This window comes from Dipodomys merriami, unplaced genomic scaffold, assembly GCF_024711535.1.
Source record: "Dipodomys merriami isolate MVZ:Mamm:240054 unplaced genomic scaffold, mDipMer1.0.p SCAF_10, whole genome shotgun sequence".
Taxonomy (NCBI): domain Eukaryota; kingdom Metazoa; phylum Chordata; class Mammalia; order Rodentia; family Heteromyidae; genus Dipodomys; species Dipodomys merriami.
Genome location: NW_027202271.1, coordinates 52387742 through 52404814, shown reverse-complemented (window position 1 = coordinate 52404814; position 17073 = coordinate 52387742). Strand labels below are relative to the sequence as shown.

The following is a 17073-nucleotide window of genomic DNA, read 5'->3' as shown; positions in this document are numbered from 1 at the left end:
ATGGCTATTTTCTTTCTATATATTTCTTTACTCTTTCTGTCACAATCTTCTAGAATGGCTAGAATAACGAATGTGGCAGTTTGTACTCACAGGGAGAGGGGAAAAATGAACTCTTAAAAACAAAGCTCTTATTATTATTTTTTTTAATGGAAGCGAATAGAAATCCTAAAGAAAGGATAAGACATATGGAAAAGCATAAAATATGAAGAGAACACTTTAAAATAGAAAGTCCTCAGAATGGCTCCATATGGCCCAGTTGTATTTAAGGTAACAGAAAACAGTAGCAGCTGCAAATGTTATTCCTGGGGTTTGGGATTCTGTTCACCAAACAGTACTTCACAATTCACTATAAAGAATGCTTTCTTTGTCTACCTCCTAAGTCTAATTCTTTTAGCATTAGAGGGGAAATTAAATTAATAAGTTATTCATTAAGGAACATAATTTTCATTGATTGTATCTCATTCTTAAGGAAGTAGCAATGTCTCCAGAGTTATCATCGTCTCTCCTAGCCTATCTAGGCAATAGCCGCTACTTGGAATCTAAGGCACTCAATAGTTCAACCTAACAAATCACAAGTGTTCATTATTGAGACCCAAATAAAAAATGGTTCAGGATGTTAAAAACAACATTCCTTGAAAATAGAGGTCATAGAACACACACCTTGAAGCATGCTAATAATCAACAGCCATCTGTAAAGAAAAAAAATTACACAGAGAATTTTCTGATTTTTTTTTGGCCATGATATTAGAAAGAATTTTGGGGTAAATCAGTATGAATATGGAATGAGTTTTCTTACTTAGAACTCTTTAGAGATAAAAATGCATCTCAATACACTTTGTGCCTTGTAGAAAATGAACTCATGATGAGGGACTGTGTCATAATAAATTATATGAAAAACATATCAAAAAGACAGTGTTTCTTTTTAATATCCTGGCCTGGGGCATAGCATACTATCTTTGGATACTGGCTTTGGCTTAATCTTGATTCTGTCTTAGATTTGTATGTTGAAAATGAAATAGAAATATTAGAGGAAAGGGAAGCGCATATGTTCCCACATAAGTTTAATGGACCTATTTTCACATGTAAGATCTTAATAGTAAGCACCAAAAGTCTCACTCTTGTTACTCCTTCTTTTAAGTAGCAAACTCTGTGAGAACTATAATCTTGATATTGTATGAATACCTACATTTGTTTCTTCCTTTTATTTTGTTGGACTGACAGTCTAGATCAACTAACTTTACTTATCTTCTTTTTTTATACTTTTTTTATTGTGAAAATACTGTACAGAGGGGTTACAGTTACATGACTAAGGTAATGAGTACATTTCCTATCAAGCATTGTTGTCTCCTCCTTTGTTTTCCCCCTACCATCCGTTCCTTCCCCACCTCCCCAACTATGCCCCCCCTCCCTGAAGTTGCAAAGTTCATTTTCAATATAGTGTCTTGTACATCTCATTGTTACAATGGGTCAACCTATATAAGCGTTTTGCTTTTTCCCTTCTCCTCCCCAAATTAGAACAATGCATATATATGATGCAGGGCACTGGAATCAGTGAAAACAGGGGTTATACCATGGGGGAGGAACATACCAAAGAAACAAAAAAGCACACCGTACATTATAAATAAATATTATAATACATTATAAATAAATATTAAAAACAATAGTAAGAAAGAAAAAAAACATTTGTGTCCCTATCTTGGGGTTCATTTCACTTAACATCATCTTATATGGTCATATGGGTACTAATTTTTTTTTTTTTGTTGGTCATGGGGCTTGAACTCTTGGCTTAGGCACTGTCCCCAAGTTCTTCAACTTAAGGCTAGTGTTCTAACACTTGAGCCATGGCACCACCTCCTTATATGGTCATATGTACATTTATTTTCTTTGTTGCTAAACTGTACATTTATTTTGAAGGGCTGAATCTGCTGGATTCTAGGCTTGGTATAGACATAGTTGTACTGTAAGTTGGCCCCTAATTCAATAATTCACCATGAAGACTGGGTTTTATCCTTCTTGTGTTGAACAGGCATCTAATCAACCATTAATTTCCTTTTTGTTGGATGAACATAATAACTATTTATGGCTTCCTTTCTGATGAGAAACAGAGGCAGAGGATAAATGGCTGCCTTAAGTCAGAAAAGAAGATTTTAAGACTCAGCTACAGAAGTTCCTAAAGGTATTCTGAAATGATATGGTTAGAAAAAGGTCAAAATATTTTTTGTGGGGTGAGAGAGATGAATAGTGATGAATATATGCATCTATAGGGTGTGAGACATTTTGATTACATTAATCCAGGCTCAGAAGATTGTTTCTCTCAATGGAGAGCTGGGTAGCCTTGGACGAGTAACTTAATTTCTCTAAACTGAGTTCTCACCATCAAACAAATAAAGTGTAACTGAGTAATATTCTACAAACAAGTAACAAATACTATGCATTAGTGTTACCTAGGACCTTGTCTTGAACTTTCTTTGTTTTTTCTCCTAATAGATGGTAACATATTGTATTCTAGCTATGGGAATGGAAAAACTTCACAGTTCATCTAAGTCTAATTTTTTATAATTACCTTATTATCCTCAAGAGAAATATAGATACTTATGGTGGAAAGACTAAATTTGTAAAGACATGAAGTCTCAGTAGATGAAATACAAGAATAAGGTCTAATTTTCTCAAAGTGAATGTAATCTGGAAGCATGGATCATGTAGTGGAGTACTTGGTTAGCAAGTATAAGGCATGTGTTCAACCCCTAGTACTGACTTCCAAAATATTTACAGTTATTTTGACCAAGCACCACAGTGATAATGTAAACTATACTAGTAAAGGGTAGGAATAGGTGATAGATGCAAAATACATGGAATTTGGGGTAATGTAGACCTCAGGGAAGACCTGAGATTGTATCTTTGGAGCACCTATGGTCTTCTATGCTGTACCTTCCATTCTTAATGCATTCCTCTTTCCCTCATTGTGATCTTTTCAATAAGGACTAGAAGTATGGTGTGTTCCACCTCCCAACATGTACTTTCACATTCCAACCTTGAGATGTGGCCTCTGAGGTTCTGAAAACAAAAATCTATTGAAGGTGTCTTGTTATTCAAGCTGGGGCTGATTGCGCAAACCTGGACTAATCAAGTAGAGTGCCATCTTGGATAATATTTTCTATGGTAGCTAGAAAATAGAAGAATCTAAGAATAAGAACATTCTCCTTTAAAACACTTCGAATCACCAGACTTTTGGGCTGGAAAAAGTAAGTGTGTGTGTGTGTGTGTGTGTGTGTGTGTGTGTGTGTGTGTGTGTGTGTGTGTGTGTGTGTGTGTGTGTAGACAGAATAAAACATGATCACTATATGAGCTAACTAAACCTTTGCTAGGAAAGGATTTAAAAAACAACAATTGCTTAAACTCTTTGAGTGGTTATTTCTTATGCTAAACACATTTATTTAGCAACTATTTATTGAATACTATGAGTATGACATAGGTAGGCACTAAGCTAGATTCAGAAAAGAATAGTCTTTCCTTTAACAAATTACAAGATAAAAGTTACAAAAAGAGGCACACTTAACTAAGACATTCTGTTTTGATGGTCCGGAGAGGAGATACTATTGGGAGCATGAGCAGCAGACAGGGCCTCAAAAAAGATTGAGAACAGATTGAGAACCTTCACGGTGGAGGACACAGTGTGGAGTAAATTCAGGAGCAGAAAGGAAGAATTGGTACCAACACAAGTGGTTGAATTTGGAAACACTATTACTTTTAATGGCATGGTGTCTCATTTATTATTTAGACAGCTAACTTGGAAAAAATTATATTAAGTGAAGTAAGCCAGGCCCAAAGAAACATAGGTCCCATTGTTTCCCTTATTTGCAATAACTAGTATATGTCTGAGACAAGCAGAAAAGGTCAGATAAGATGATGTTAGGCAAAATGAACCCCAAGATAGGGACATAAGTGGTTTTTTCTTCCTTGCTATTGTTTCTAACATAAGGTCATTTTTTTGTTGCTTTGTATGTCCCTCCTCCACGGTATAACCCCGTTTTCACTGTATTTGATGTTGGTATAATTTGTGGAGGGGAAGGGCAAAAACAAATTGTTTAAATAGGGATACAGGTGGAACCATTGGAACAATGAGATGTACAAGATGCTATGTTGAAAAACGAACTTTACAACTTTGGTGGGGGGGTGGGGTGGGGGGGTGTAGTTGTGGAGATGGGAGGGCAGGGATGGTAGGGGAAAAACAAAGGAGGAGACATCAATGCTTGATAAGAAATGTGCTCATTAGGCAACAATGCTTGATAAGAAGTGTACTTATTACCTTGCTCATGTAATTGTAACCCCTCTGTACGGTATTTTCACAATAAAAACATTAAAAATAAATACATAACAACTTTTTAAAAAATAAAATTAATTCTGCATTAAAAAAAAGAAAATAGCCTTTCAGCTGGGTACCAGTGGCTCATGCCTGTAATTTTAACTACTCAGGAGGCTGAGATCTGAGGATTGTGGTTCAAGCCAGCCCAGGCAGAAAAAGTCCACGAGACTCTGATGTCCAGTTAACCACCAGAAAACCAGAAGTGGCACTGTGGCTGAAGCCGTAGAGCACTATAGAGCTAAAGAGCTAAAGAGTTCAAGGACAGTGCACGGCCCAGAGTTCAAGCCCCATGACTGACCAAAAAGAAAAAAAAAAAGAAAAAGAAAATGGCCTTTCAAAGATGGTTCAGAAATTGCCTTCTTCTTAACCTTTATTTAATTCTATTCCACTATAGAATATAAATTAGTGAAGCTGCATTGTAATCACCTGGTGTCTTCTTTACTGTAAAAAAAAGATAAATGACTTCAAAGTGAATCTTTTCTTCTTTTGTAGAAATGTAATTTTGTTTTTACAGAAATGTATTATAAATCAAGTTGGGCAAGGTGATACCTGTCTATAAGCCCAGCATTCAGTTGTCTGAGGCAAGGGATCAGGAGTTTGGGAGTAGCCTGAGCTCTGTAGTAAGAACCTCTTTCCATCCAGAAAAAATAAAAACTGAAAATATAGTCACAAAACAACCAACTCATTGTAAGTCAGGAAGAGACTAACTCAAACTCAGACATGGGTTTTAATGTTTGAAAGTTGAACATTTATGTCCACATATCTACAGAACAACCACAATAAATAAGTTCTATTTTGCTTCCCTTCTCATGAAGTGTGCAGTAATTTTAAAGACACAATAATTCCATGAACAAGGTTAAATGTTGAATGTTAAGATAAAGCAAGTCTGAGGAATCTTGAGAACATATAAAAATAAAAGGACCAAAAAAAAAAAAAACCCCAAAAAGATAAGAAGCAGTAGAAACTAATTAAAGGAAGATGGAATGGAAGATATCCCAGATAGGAAGAAAATGTCCATAGTTTAGAGGAGAATATATATTATCCATGAGACTATCTTTTTCTTATCTCTTTTCTCCTTACCTCTCTTAGCAGCAAAGCCAGAGTTCTCACTTAGTGCTCTCATGCTGAGGTATATACTTACTAATCTTACTCTTGCTTGTGGATTTTTAAGATGTCTTAAATGGGAAACCATTCTAACTTTCAAATTGATGATAGCATTTAGTTACCAGAACATATACCTCTACTATTGAACATAAAACAGTCTTTAATCATGATTGCCATATAAGAAAGCCTGCTGTCTATTTTGGGGATTAGTATTAAATACATGTGACACCATTTTGTCCCATTCAACTCTGCCATTATGCTTTGCTTTGAAAGCCTTGTCATAAAAGCATGAGTGTTTTCAATAAGGCCTGACCTTTTGAGTTCTTATATACCAACTGAATTAATAATCTAAATCTTATTGATAGCATTTTCATAGACTTCTTGACCTTTACCATAAAGAAGACCATTCAAGACTCTGAGATGTTCAAATATGTGATTTCTATTTTCAGTGGGGGGAAGTTCAGCTTGTTAGATGGAGATGCCATTTGGTGCTATGATTTTATTATTTAGTTAATTGGTTCATTGGGTTGCCTGGTTATTTTAACCTTCCCCTGTGGCCTCGAGGTATATTCCTGAAACGTCATCTCTCATCAGAATGGCGGCTACCCCTTCAAAGAACTGAAAAGATATTTGTATAAAGAGGAGATGATCACTCAAGATCATTTGCCTTGTTGCTGTCAGCTGTCAGCTTAATACATTTATTTGGACAGCAGCAGGTTCTGACATAACTTATAAAGTTCTCTTTCTCAGCTGTGAAATATGATGGATGTGCCATACTGGTGACCTTTACACAAGGCCACATGTTAATATTCAGGACCCCCCTTTTGTTGGCCTTGAACAATGGCTGTCATTAAGAAAGCTTGGTTTGTCCAATATGCCCTCTGTTAGGATGCCGGACCACTCCTGATTGGTCACCAGGAAGTATCATGTGCCTTTGATAGAAATGACATGGAAGATGTATGGTCAAAGTGCTGTGCTCAGCACCACTGCTGTGCAGGGGAGAAAACGACTATGACCCAAATAACCCTGCCCTCAAACAATGTCTCACCAACCGAAGACAACATATTGGGAAGAAAAATGCTTGTAAACTGCATGTGTTAGAAGATGTATTGGCCAGACGGCCATAGGGCAATCTTTGAACTATTGAAATCTTTAGAAATATTGTAAGGTTCTGAAACAATACTTACAAACCTAATTAATCAAGCATAGATGGTTTATTTTCAGGCTTTCCACAATGTGTTGCTTTCATCTAAGAATAGGGGCTGTTGGGTTCTTTTGGCTAGTTCACAGAGGCACGCAAAAACTCAGCATGGGGATTCGTGTTCATACAAGTTGAAGCTCTAAATTTCAAAATAATATCTACATAGACCTTTGGCAATCCCTTCAACAAAGGCCAGGGCTGGAGGTAGCCTGGAATTCTTTTTCAATTATTTCTGGTTCTATGCTTGACTTCCCCCACCATCCTTCCCTTCAGTTTTATTCATTAGAATCACTTCTTTATGGCACCATTTTTAAAAAAGGAAATCAGTCCTGTTGAATTCTCTAGCTTCAGTAGAAAATACTTCAGTTGTTATAGAGCACATGCACTGAAAGTTTGGTTTGTTGCCCTTATGCCATTGGATGATGTGTGTGGTTTTACATATTCACATGCACATCCTTATTTTCCTATCACACTAATATCAGTTAAAAAGGATCATTGGCTGGCTTCCAGTGGCTCATGCCTATAATACTAGCTATTCAGGTGGCTGAGATCTGAGAATTGCATTTTGAAGCCAGCCAGAGCAAGAAGGTCTGTGAGACTTTTATAGCTCCAATAAGTATCACAAAAGCTGCAAGTGCTAGCTATGAGCAACAAATCTCAGTGCCAGCACCCAGGCCCTGAGTTCAAGTCCCAGGACTGGCACACACACACATGCATGCACGCATGCACACTTAAAGAATCATCAAAAAGTTGCACATGCTCAGTCATAACAGAAGCCCCTGGTACTTTCTGAAGTGATAATACAGGCAAGAAACACCAGCCTTTTGTGTCTCAGGAAAGTTGTGGTTGAAATGAATGAGTTAGTTATTTAGATCAGTGAGTCATCCAAGTTCTTCCATGCAACATAGGAGGAGAGTGGTGGCAGGATGTGAACCATTGCACTGGGTCACAAAGTTGAATTATGTGAGGACAATCCCTGAAGGTCAATGCCTGATTACCCATTTAGAGGCAGATTATGAACTTTGTGGATTATCCCAATGTTCCCCACTGTGTCCTTCGGACCTGAGTTCCCCAGCTGGTTACAACACACAGAGCAGGAGAGAGGAAAGAGGCTGAACTTGAGGCTATCCTTTGCAAGCATTCTGGGGAAAGACTTTGTGGGAGGAGACATGTTCAAATTCATTCTTTATTAGAAAAGTGCAATCATAACCATAAGACAGTGCCATTTTATAACCACCCAAATTGCCAAACACAAAAGCTGAAACATTTCAGGTAATAGCAAATGTCAGGAAAAATGTGGAATATTTGACAGCTATAGATGATACTGGTAGAGGGTAAATTGATCTGAGGGAAAATGGGTTTGAATAGTTTTGATAAAATGGTACCTATACCTATGACTGTGCTATTCTAGGAAAACTGGAAGTACATGGACAAGAATATTCATAGCACGGGTGGACCCATTGCAACAATGAGATGCACAAGATGCTATGTCGAAAAACAAACTTTACAACTTTGGGGCGGGGGAGGGAGTGTAGTCATGGAGTTGGGAGGGCAGGGATGGTAGGGGAAAAACAAAGGAGGAGGCATCAATGCTTGATAAGAAATGTACTCATTACCTTGCTCATGTAATTATAACCCCTCTGTATGGTATTTTCACAATAAAAAACTTATTTAAAAAAGAATATTTATAGCAGTCTTGTTCATAATATTTTAAAAAAATCATCACTGGGTACTGGTGGCTCATTCCAATAATCCTAGCTATTCAGGAGGCTGAGTTCTGAAGACTGGGGTTCAAAACACCAGCTTGGACAAGAAACTCTGTGAGACTGTTATCTCCAATTAACTACCAAAAAAGAGACAGAAGTGGAGCTGTGGCTCAGTGATAGAGTGACAGACTGGATTTAAAAAGCTCAGAGATAGCACCCAGGCTCTGAGTTCAAGCCCAAGAACAGGAACCAAAAACAAAAAGGCAAGCTAAACCTGTTCTTTATCCCTATGTCCATCAATGAGAAGAGATGAATAAATTGTGGATATTCATATAACAAAACTGGGTAAATCTAGCATTATCATCTTTCAATTACATACATTATAGCCGGGCGCTGGTGGCTCATGCCTGTAATCCTCAGATCTCAGAAGACTGAGATCTGAGAATCATGGTTCAAAGCCAGCCTGGGCAGGAAAGTCTGTGAGAGACTTATCTCCAATAAACCACTAGAAAACCAGAGTGGCTCTGTGGCTCAAGTGGTAGAGTGCTCGCCTTGAGCTGAACAGCTGAGGGATAGCGCCCAAGCCCAGAGTTCAAGCCCCATGACAGACCAAAAAAAAAAAATACATACATTATGTATACTGCTTTGTATTTATGATGTTATGATATATGAAACTACCCATTTGTGACTACTTTTGATGTACAGAATGGTAATATTTCAAAAATAAATGAGGTATTTAAATATTGTTCCGCGTAATTTAAAAAATGACTCATTTTCAGGGTTGGAGTTTTTAGAGGTGATTTAGATTCTTTGAAAGATGCTAACACCACGGCCTGATGGTTTATGGTTTATTCAGCCTGCCAGTGAGTTCTTTATAATAAAAAAGCTCAGATTCTTTGACTAGTGTTTTTTAAATTGCAACCTGAGCTGCATATTTGGAAGTTAAAAATGAACAACAGCAGGCTATGATTTGTGCCCTTGGCTTGAGATCTTCTGAGTTAACTGCCTCCGAGTAAGCCTGAGGGTGTGGTTGAAGGAGTGGCACCAGAGGAAGGAGGAGGGTAAGCTGGGACTGGAGTCTTCACACTGTACTTTGCCCTTGGGGAATGGAGTGGTTGAGTGGTATTAGAAGGACCTGACAATTCATAATCCTGATTATACATATGTTTGTAGTTCTGAGGATCAAGCCCAGGACCTTGTGCATCCTAACATAAGTGAGTCTACCTTGAGCAATATTTCTAGCCCTCTCTCCTTATTATATACTTTATCTTTGTCTTATATTTTGTATTTTTGTGCCTATCCTAAGGCTTGAACTCAGGGCCTAGGCACAGTCCTTGAGCTTTTATGCTCAAGGCTAGTGATCTATCACTTGAGCCACAGCTCCACTTCCTGCTTTTTTTGGTAGTTACTTGGAGAGTCTCATGGACTTTCCAACTTGGGCTAACTTTGAACCCCAATCCTCATATCTCAGCCATCTGAGTTGCTAGGATTACAGGCATGAACCACTGGTGCCCAGCTTTGATTCACGTTCATCATTAAAGGGATTACAAAAGTCTTGATTAGTTACAGGCAGGACTGAGTATGGCTCTTTTGAAAAGCATGCCAGGTATTGTCCAATGTGTAGCAGGGGTTACAAAATATTGAATCAGACACAGGAGATGCACTATTGCACAAGAAGTACCACACTTCAAGTAGTGAGCTGTAGAGATTTTTGCCTAACTTTTGCTATTATCTGGGATTGGAAATTTGTAAAGTTCAGGGAAAAAAAAACTTTATCATTGATAAAATAGGTAACTAACACAATAACTAAATAAGCATAATCACCATCTATGTTGACAATCATACATGTTGACTTTATTGTTTCTTACACATCCACATGTTTGTGTAGATATACATATACGTATATATATATTCCTATATATTGTGAATATAAAGTTAATAGAAAGTGAATAGAAAGTTAATTTCTCTTCTGCAGAGTAGCGAAATCTTTGATGCAAAAGTATGAAGGCCCAGTCCTTAGAGTTACTTAAGTAGAGGTTGGAGTTGAGAGTTGTGGGGGCCTAACCCTAGATAACTTTTTAAGCCTTCCATCTTGTTTTAGATGTGGACAAGTTTAGACCGAGTGACATTTGTTCTAGTGTTTGTGTTCCTTTGGAACCACAAGACCCAATGCTGCTATTTTGAAAGACTCTAGATGTTTACTCTTCATCTGAGAACATTGGATGAATTTGTCTACCATTTCAAATTGTGGTTTTTGTGGTGAAATGAGACAAGCCAATTAACATGAAAATGAGATGCTCAATCTACAGTATCAAAAGTAGAACAGGTTTCTTGAGTTCAAAGATTTGCATGTACATTGGCCTTGACAATGCATTTCCATTATTTCAGGCTGAATATTTATACAAAACATGTACAGATACAGAAAGAAGATAAATGATAGACTTTTATAGTGCGGGCCAGAGGCCAAAAATACAAATTGGTAGTCTGTAAGGATTGAAAGAGAAGTTATGACTTGTGCGTCTCATGCTGTATGTTTGAAAAAGATTGAGTAGTTAGCAACATTAAACAAATTCTCCTTCTTTTGAAAAATTTTAAAAGAATCTGTCTTGGTTTCTTTCTAGCAATAAAAGAGTTGGAAGGTGTCTGATTCTTCTAATGGAAAATGTGGACCCAGGATATCCATACATGGCTTCCTCTCTAGATAGGGCATTTGCTTTGTTTGTCTTTCTTCAGAGGAAGTGGTTGTGTTGTAGGACACATGTCCTTGTGTCTACGGCTGGGCCAGCAGCATCTTTTTTGCCACCTGACTGCTTTGAATGCAGGGACTGGGTCATTTACAAGTTGGTACACTCTAGAACTCACAACACTCATCTCATCCTGCTTCTATCCACACCACCTTGCATTGTCTTCCTTTTTCTTTTCTTTTGCTTTTTCTATCCCCCAAATCTAGATTGTTTAGCTGGTTTGGCTTTGCCTGGAGGTTCTGAATAAGACTATCCAATGCCTTTTTTTAAGCATCTACTCATTGCTAACAGACCTCAGCCCTTCCTGGCTTGCAAGGGTATTCCTCCCTCAACCCATGGTATCCTTTTTTTTGTTGTTGTTGTTGTTGGTCATAGGGCTTGAACTCAAGGTCTGGGTGCTGTCCCTGGGCTCTTAAGGCTAATGTTCTACCTGAGCCACAGTACCACTTCTGGTTTTTCTGGTGGTGAACTGAAGATCAGAATCCCTTGGGGACTTTTTGGCCTGGGCTGGCTTTGAACCACAATCTTCAGATCTCAGCCTCCTGAGTAGCTAGGATTACAGGTGGGAACCATTGGTGCCTGGCCATGCTACTCTTGTGTGTGTCTGTGTCTTTGCTATCTCCCATCATACTGGATTAGTATCACCACAGTGATCTCATCTTGAAAGCATCTGCAAAGACCCTATTTCTTAATAAGATCACATTCACAGGTACTAAGGTTTAGGACTTCAATTTATCTTTTAGGAGATATTTTATTCTTCAGTAGTCTAGGTCATTTGATCACTACTATGGCTCCAGTGACTTCCTACAAATTGGCTTTCATTTGTCCAAATCACTGTGCTCAAAATCCCACCTCCCAGACCCTATGTTTTAGAAATTGCTACGTCCTTGTCCTGTTTCCCTAATGGATGATCTCATCTCACTACTAGGTGAAAAACAATCTCATTAAATAAATTCACAATGGGAATGCTAACTTATTTTTAAGCTAAAGTTTATCTTTATTGTTTAAATAAAGGTACTTTCTGGATTATAAGAATAATTTGAACATCCTATAATTGTTTAAGGTTTGAATTATACACCAAGAAGCAATTTAATTTGCTTCATTTTTCTCCCAGCTTTTATTCTTTTCATTAAAAAATGAGTTATCTTTATATTTAATAAATATTCTTCCACATAAACTCCAGTTTAGTATATAATATTTACATTCATTTTTGCTTTCTATAGACCAACTGTACTGCAAACACATTACATGTATTATCTATTTCTTCTAGTATTCCTAGCAGGTACGCATAATTAATATTGTTTTATAAACATACAACTGAAGTAAGGTAAGATTAAGGAAAAATTTTCAAGGCTACACAGTAGTGAATTGTAAAACTCAGGATTCACATTAAGTTCACGAAGCCATAGAGCTGGTACATACATTTGTGTACTTTTCTATTATTAGAATAATATCCTATCTTTGAAATTAGCCTTAATTCACTTTTGTATTTACACAGAAAGGAGAGTTTCAAAAAAATTGAATTTGGTAATAAGATAAAGGCAAATGAATCATTGGTTGTTTAGTGTCCTCCTTAATACACCTCTTATACCAAGAGCCCTCAATGATTTCGAATTAAAATCCTAGGTTTCACACACATGTGTGCACACACTCACACACACACCTCTATATTTTCCATCCATTTGTACACTCCACAGAGGCTACTACTACATCTTTCTGCTTGGCTTTTCCCTCCATCACCAGTTCATTACTCTGCTGGGTTTGATTCTTGGAAACTCTTTCCCATGTTCACTTTGTATTAAGGAATATAAAAATATAGGCATGAATGGCTCAAATGGACCAGTAGCTATCAGTTTCTCAGTAGATGTGAATTAGGTAAAGGAACTCATCTCAGATGCTGGATGAGAATCAAAGTGGGACTCACTAGACATGATGTTTAAAATGAACTATACAACTTGTGGATGGGGATGGGAGGGAAAAACTGGGAGAGAGAGGGGGAAGGAATGACACTCTCCAAAAATAAACATACTCATTACCCAACTTATATAACTGCAACCCCTCTGTAAGTCACCTTTATAATAACAATTTAACAACAACAAAAGAACCAAAGCAGGATGCTTTGCCTTTCACTGGACTTGTTACATCTTATAATATTTTATCTAATATTCTAGAGCAGTTTTATACAAAGGAGACTTTTTTCACTTTCTGAGAATATCTTGAGCAGTAGGTTTGGGTTAATTTTGGAGAGTTATAGTATACTTAACATAAGCCTCCAACTAGTTTCCTGACCTGTATACTGTAACTGATCATCATTCCTGCTTGGATCTTGTGAGGACTAATGAGAAGCACATGTAGAGTTTCACGTAGCACCAGCAACGTAACTTATACTCAACAAAACATCATCATACCTTGGCCTCCTTTTCACCATTTTTCCTCCTCCTCTTAACCATGCAGGTACCTCAGTCCTTTGGCTTTGTCATTTCTATTGGCCCAGTGTAGAAACACAAAACAAACATTGATATAGTATTTGTTTCCATTCTTTTTTAAAAAAGATATTAGTAAGGAGTTGTAAAAACCATGTTATTATTAAATAGTTGTAGTTTACAATTCCAGAAGTCAGGTTATGAGTACAGTGCATCTTGATCAGTGTCACCCTTTCTGTCTTTCTCTCTCATTTTTCTGCCCCTCATCCTTTGCCCACTAATTTAGTAGGTAACAAAGAAATGAATTATTTTAAGCTAATATATTTACTTTTTATGGTATTTCCAGAAAGGACTCGAGGTCCAATTGCATGTAAAAGACTACTTAATACTACCCAGTACGTAATCCCCAAGCTTACTGAGAACATAGTTTGTTTGGATGAAGAAAGCTATCGAGAAGCCTGTCCCTCTCCTACTCCATCCAGTGAGATGGATGAGAATTCATTGAATGTCACTGTTGGAAAAAATAAGAAGAAAACCAAAGAAATCCCCAAGAAGGCCTGGAGCAGTCCATATTTGGAAAACCAAATGGCAAATAGGCCTCTTCGACCACCCTTACCAAAACCTATCCACCTGGAGGCTGCAGGTAGACATCTAAGTCTTCATAAGCAGCCCCAAAGCAATTCCAAGAGAGATACTGGTAGGTCAAATTGTGGTTCTTAACTTTTGTAGTCTTATATCACTTTTTATTTTTAGCTCCATATAAGCAGAATTAATGACTGAGCCAGGGGTATGCCATGTTCTAGAAAGTGTTACAGGAACAGTGTCAGTTGATTTGTAATGAGAGTATACAACAGCATGGCCAAGCATTGCATCGAAGGAGAGATCAGGTATAAGTAACCTGATGATTCAAGTATCACCCAGACAAATGGTAGTGACAGTTATTATCATTATTTCAGTCCCCGTTTCTTAAGCTGCCCTCATGTGCTTAGGTCGGTGTGATCATTTCACATGATTTTTACAAAATCTCCACCTAATGCTTAAGCAGATGTTAGCAATCTCCATTTCACAGATAAGGAAACCATGAATTCATAGCATGGGATAAGGTGTATGATGTGTCTCCCAGTCATACATCCTTTCAGAAGAAATCATTAAGAGTCAAGAAATAAACCAAAGAAATAGGTTTTGGAGTCACAAAAGATGTAAATCAAGTCAAAGCTATCCCCCATATCAGTTCTACATAAATGTTTGCTGAACTCAGTTGAGCTCTGTAAATTAAGGATTATGACTACTTTGAAGACCTGTTTGTAAGCTAGAGGATAAAGTTCCCAGAGCACAGTAGGGATTATATGATACCTGACAAGAGAAAAATGGAAAGAAATTATACATATCTCTAAATTTCTACAAAGAGTCACAGAGAAGAATTAAACTGGTGGTGTCAGCTAACTTTTGCAAAAAGGAATTTTAGAGTAGAGATTACGCCCCAAGTGTTTGCATAGTTTGTTGCAATTGAGAGAGAGAAGGAGAGGGAGAGAGAGAGGGAGATACAGAGAGAAGGAGGTGAAGAGGGAAGGAGGGGGAGAGAGGGAGAGAGAGAGAGAGAAGAGAGGAGGGGTGGAGAGACACTTGACACAAAGAAGAAACTTTCTTTGAACTACAGAATGTACCATTATAGCAAGAATGCTAAGGACAGGGGTGGAAAAGCTTCTGCCAGAGACTGAGTCCAGAAGGAAGCTGTGGTTCAAGTGGCAGGGTGTCAGCCTTGAGCAAAAAAAGCAAAGCAAGAGCATGAGGCCCTGAGTTCAAGCCCCAATACCAACACTCTCTGTCTCTCTGTCTCTGTCGCTCTCTGTCTCTGTCTCTGTCTCTGTCTCTGTCTCTCTCTCTCTCTCTCTCTCTCACACACACACACACACACACACATGTTACCATATCTTTTATACGGAAAAAAATTACTGGAGCAAAAGAAAAAAATGAAGCCTGTTAATAGTGTTAATGGGGTTTAGTGTGTTAGATTAATCAGCTGTTTTTACTTTGAGCTGATTTGCAATTTCTAATAAACTCTATGAAGTAACTAAATTGATTTCCAAGCCATGCATTGCTCAACTGAATAGGCCATAGATTCTTTTATTCACACATAGAGTAGAAAAACTACAAAATAATGTTCCATTCACAAACTCTCCAAATTTAGAAGTTGATGTGCTCTGTTTCGAATGGTTATCTTTCCAATTAAGTTTTCTGAAAATTCTGTAAAAGTTATTTGGACATTAAGAAGATATCATTTTTTTTAATGCTGGTATTGGGACTTGAACTTAGGGCCTAGACACTGTCCCTTAGTTTTTTTTCTCTCAGAGCTGGTGCTCTACCACTTGAAAGCCACAGCTCCATTTTCAGGTCTTTGATGGTTAACTGGAAATAAGAGTCTCATAGAATGTCCTAGAGCCAAGGCTGGCTTCAAACTGCAGGTCTCAGCTTCCTGAGTAGCTAGTATCACTGGCATGAGCCCCAGCACCTGGCTTAACATTTTCGTTTTATTTTTTTAAATATGGGAACATATGTGAAGTAACTATTGGGGGCTTTTCATTTCTCTTCCTACAATATCAACGTTGATTTCTTGAACATCAAGACAGATTTTTGTTCCATGTCCCAACGGATGCAGAATGGTCCTGCTCTAGGCCCTGGACCTTTCATTCTTCCCTTCTTTACCTTCCAGCTTCCAACCAGAGGCCTTCCACTGCCATTGGCCTCTGTGGCAAGAACCAGATCCATAGCACCCAGCAGAACACCAGGCAGACCTTGTCAGAACCCAAGCTGGAAGACAGTACAGAAGCCACACCCGGTGCCGGGACCTACCCAGATCTCCAAAGCTTGAACCTCGTGGCAACTGGACACGCACTGGGGAAAGCCAGGGTTACCATAGCACCAGAGAAGCTAGCCAAGCATCCTCAGCATCTTTATCTCCAAGAGGAAGGGAGGCTGAAGGCAGACATCCCCCTCCCAAGCAATCTGGCAATAGCACCCCTTCCCGTACTCCAGGGTGGGGCTTGTTCCCATTTTCCCTCCAAGAGGTTAATACAGGTTTGCTCCACAGCACCCCCCCGCCCACGCCGGGGGTTCCATAAGGCTTGTTCACGGGCTTTCCAAAGGCCGGTGGTGAATGTGAAGAATGCTCACTTGCTTTGACCGCGGAGGGAGGGAATTGTTCCAGGAGCCCTGCCCCTCCTCCGTTCAATGCCTGCGCACAACAACAGAAAGGGCCTCAGATGGACTGGTTTCCACAGAACTATTGTTGGGCTTTGTGAAGCATTTTTGAACCTAATAAATAATGTCAAAAGTCTCTGTCCCAGCCCCAAACGTTCCTCTTGGAAGCATCTCTAATCGCATGCTTTGTTCTACAGTGTTGCAAAGAATGTGTGCCCGACAATGGGGATGGGGCACACCGCGTGCCACTTTGCTCTGTGTGTGTGTGTGTGTGTGTGTGTGTGTGTGTGTGTGTGTGTGTGTGTTTGTGTGTGTGTGTGTGTGTGTGTGTGTG

At 38.4% G+C, this 17073-nt stretch overlaps 1 protein-coding gene across 5 annotated transcripts in view; it reads left to right on the top strand.

The window, feature by feature from the left end:
- CUNH12orf42 (chromosome unknown C12orf42 homolog) overlaps positions 1-16862 on the top strand; it is a 113289-nt gene extending 96427 nt beyond the window's left edge. For all 5 annotated transcript variants that reach the window (XM_070037186.1, XM_070037216.1, XM_070037207.1 and 2 more), the window contains 2 exons: positions 13888-14238; positions 16252-16862. In XM_070037186.1, the coding sequence (XP_069893287.1) occupies positions 13888-14238; positions 16252-16721 (821 nt within the window). In that variant the 3' untranslated portion in view covers positions 16722-16862. The remainder of the gene's footprint in view (positions 1-13887; positions 14239-16251) is intronic.
- The last annotated feature ends 211 nt before the right edge of the window (positions 16863-17073 follow it).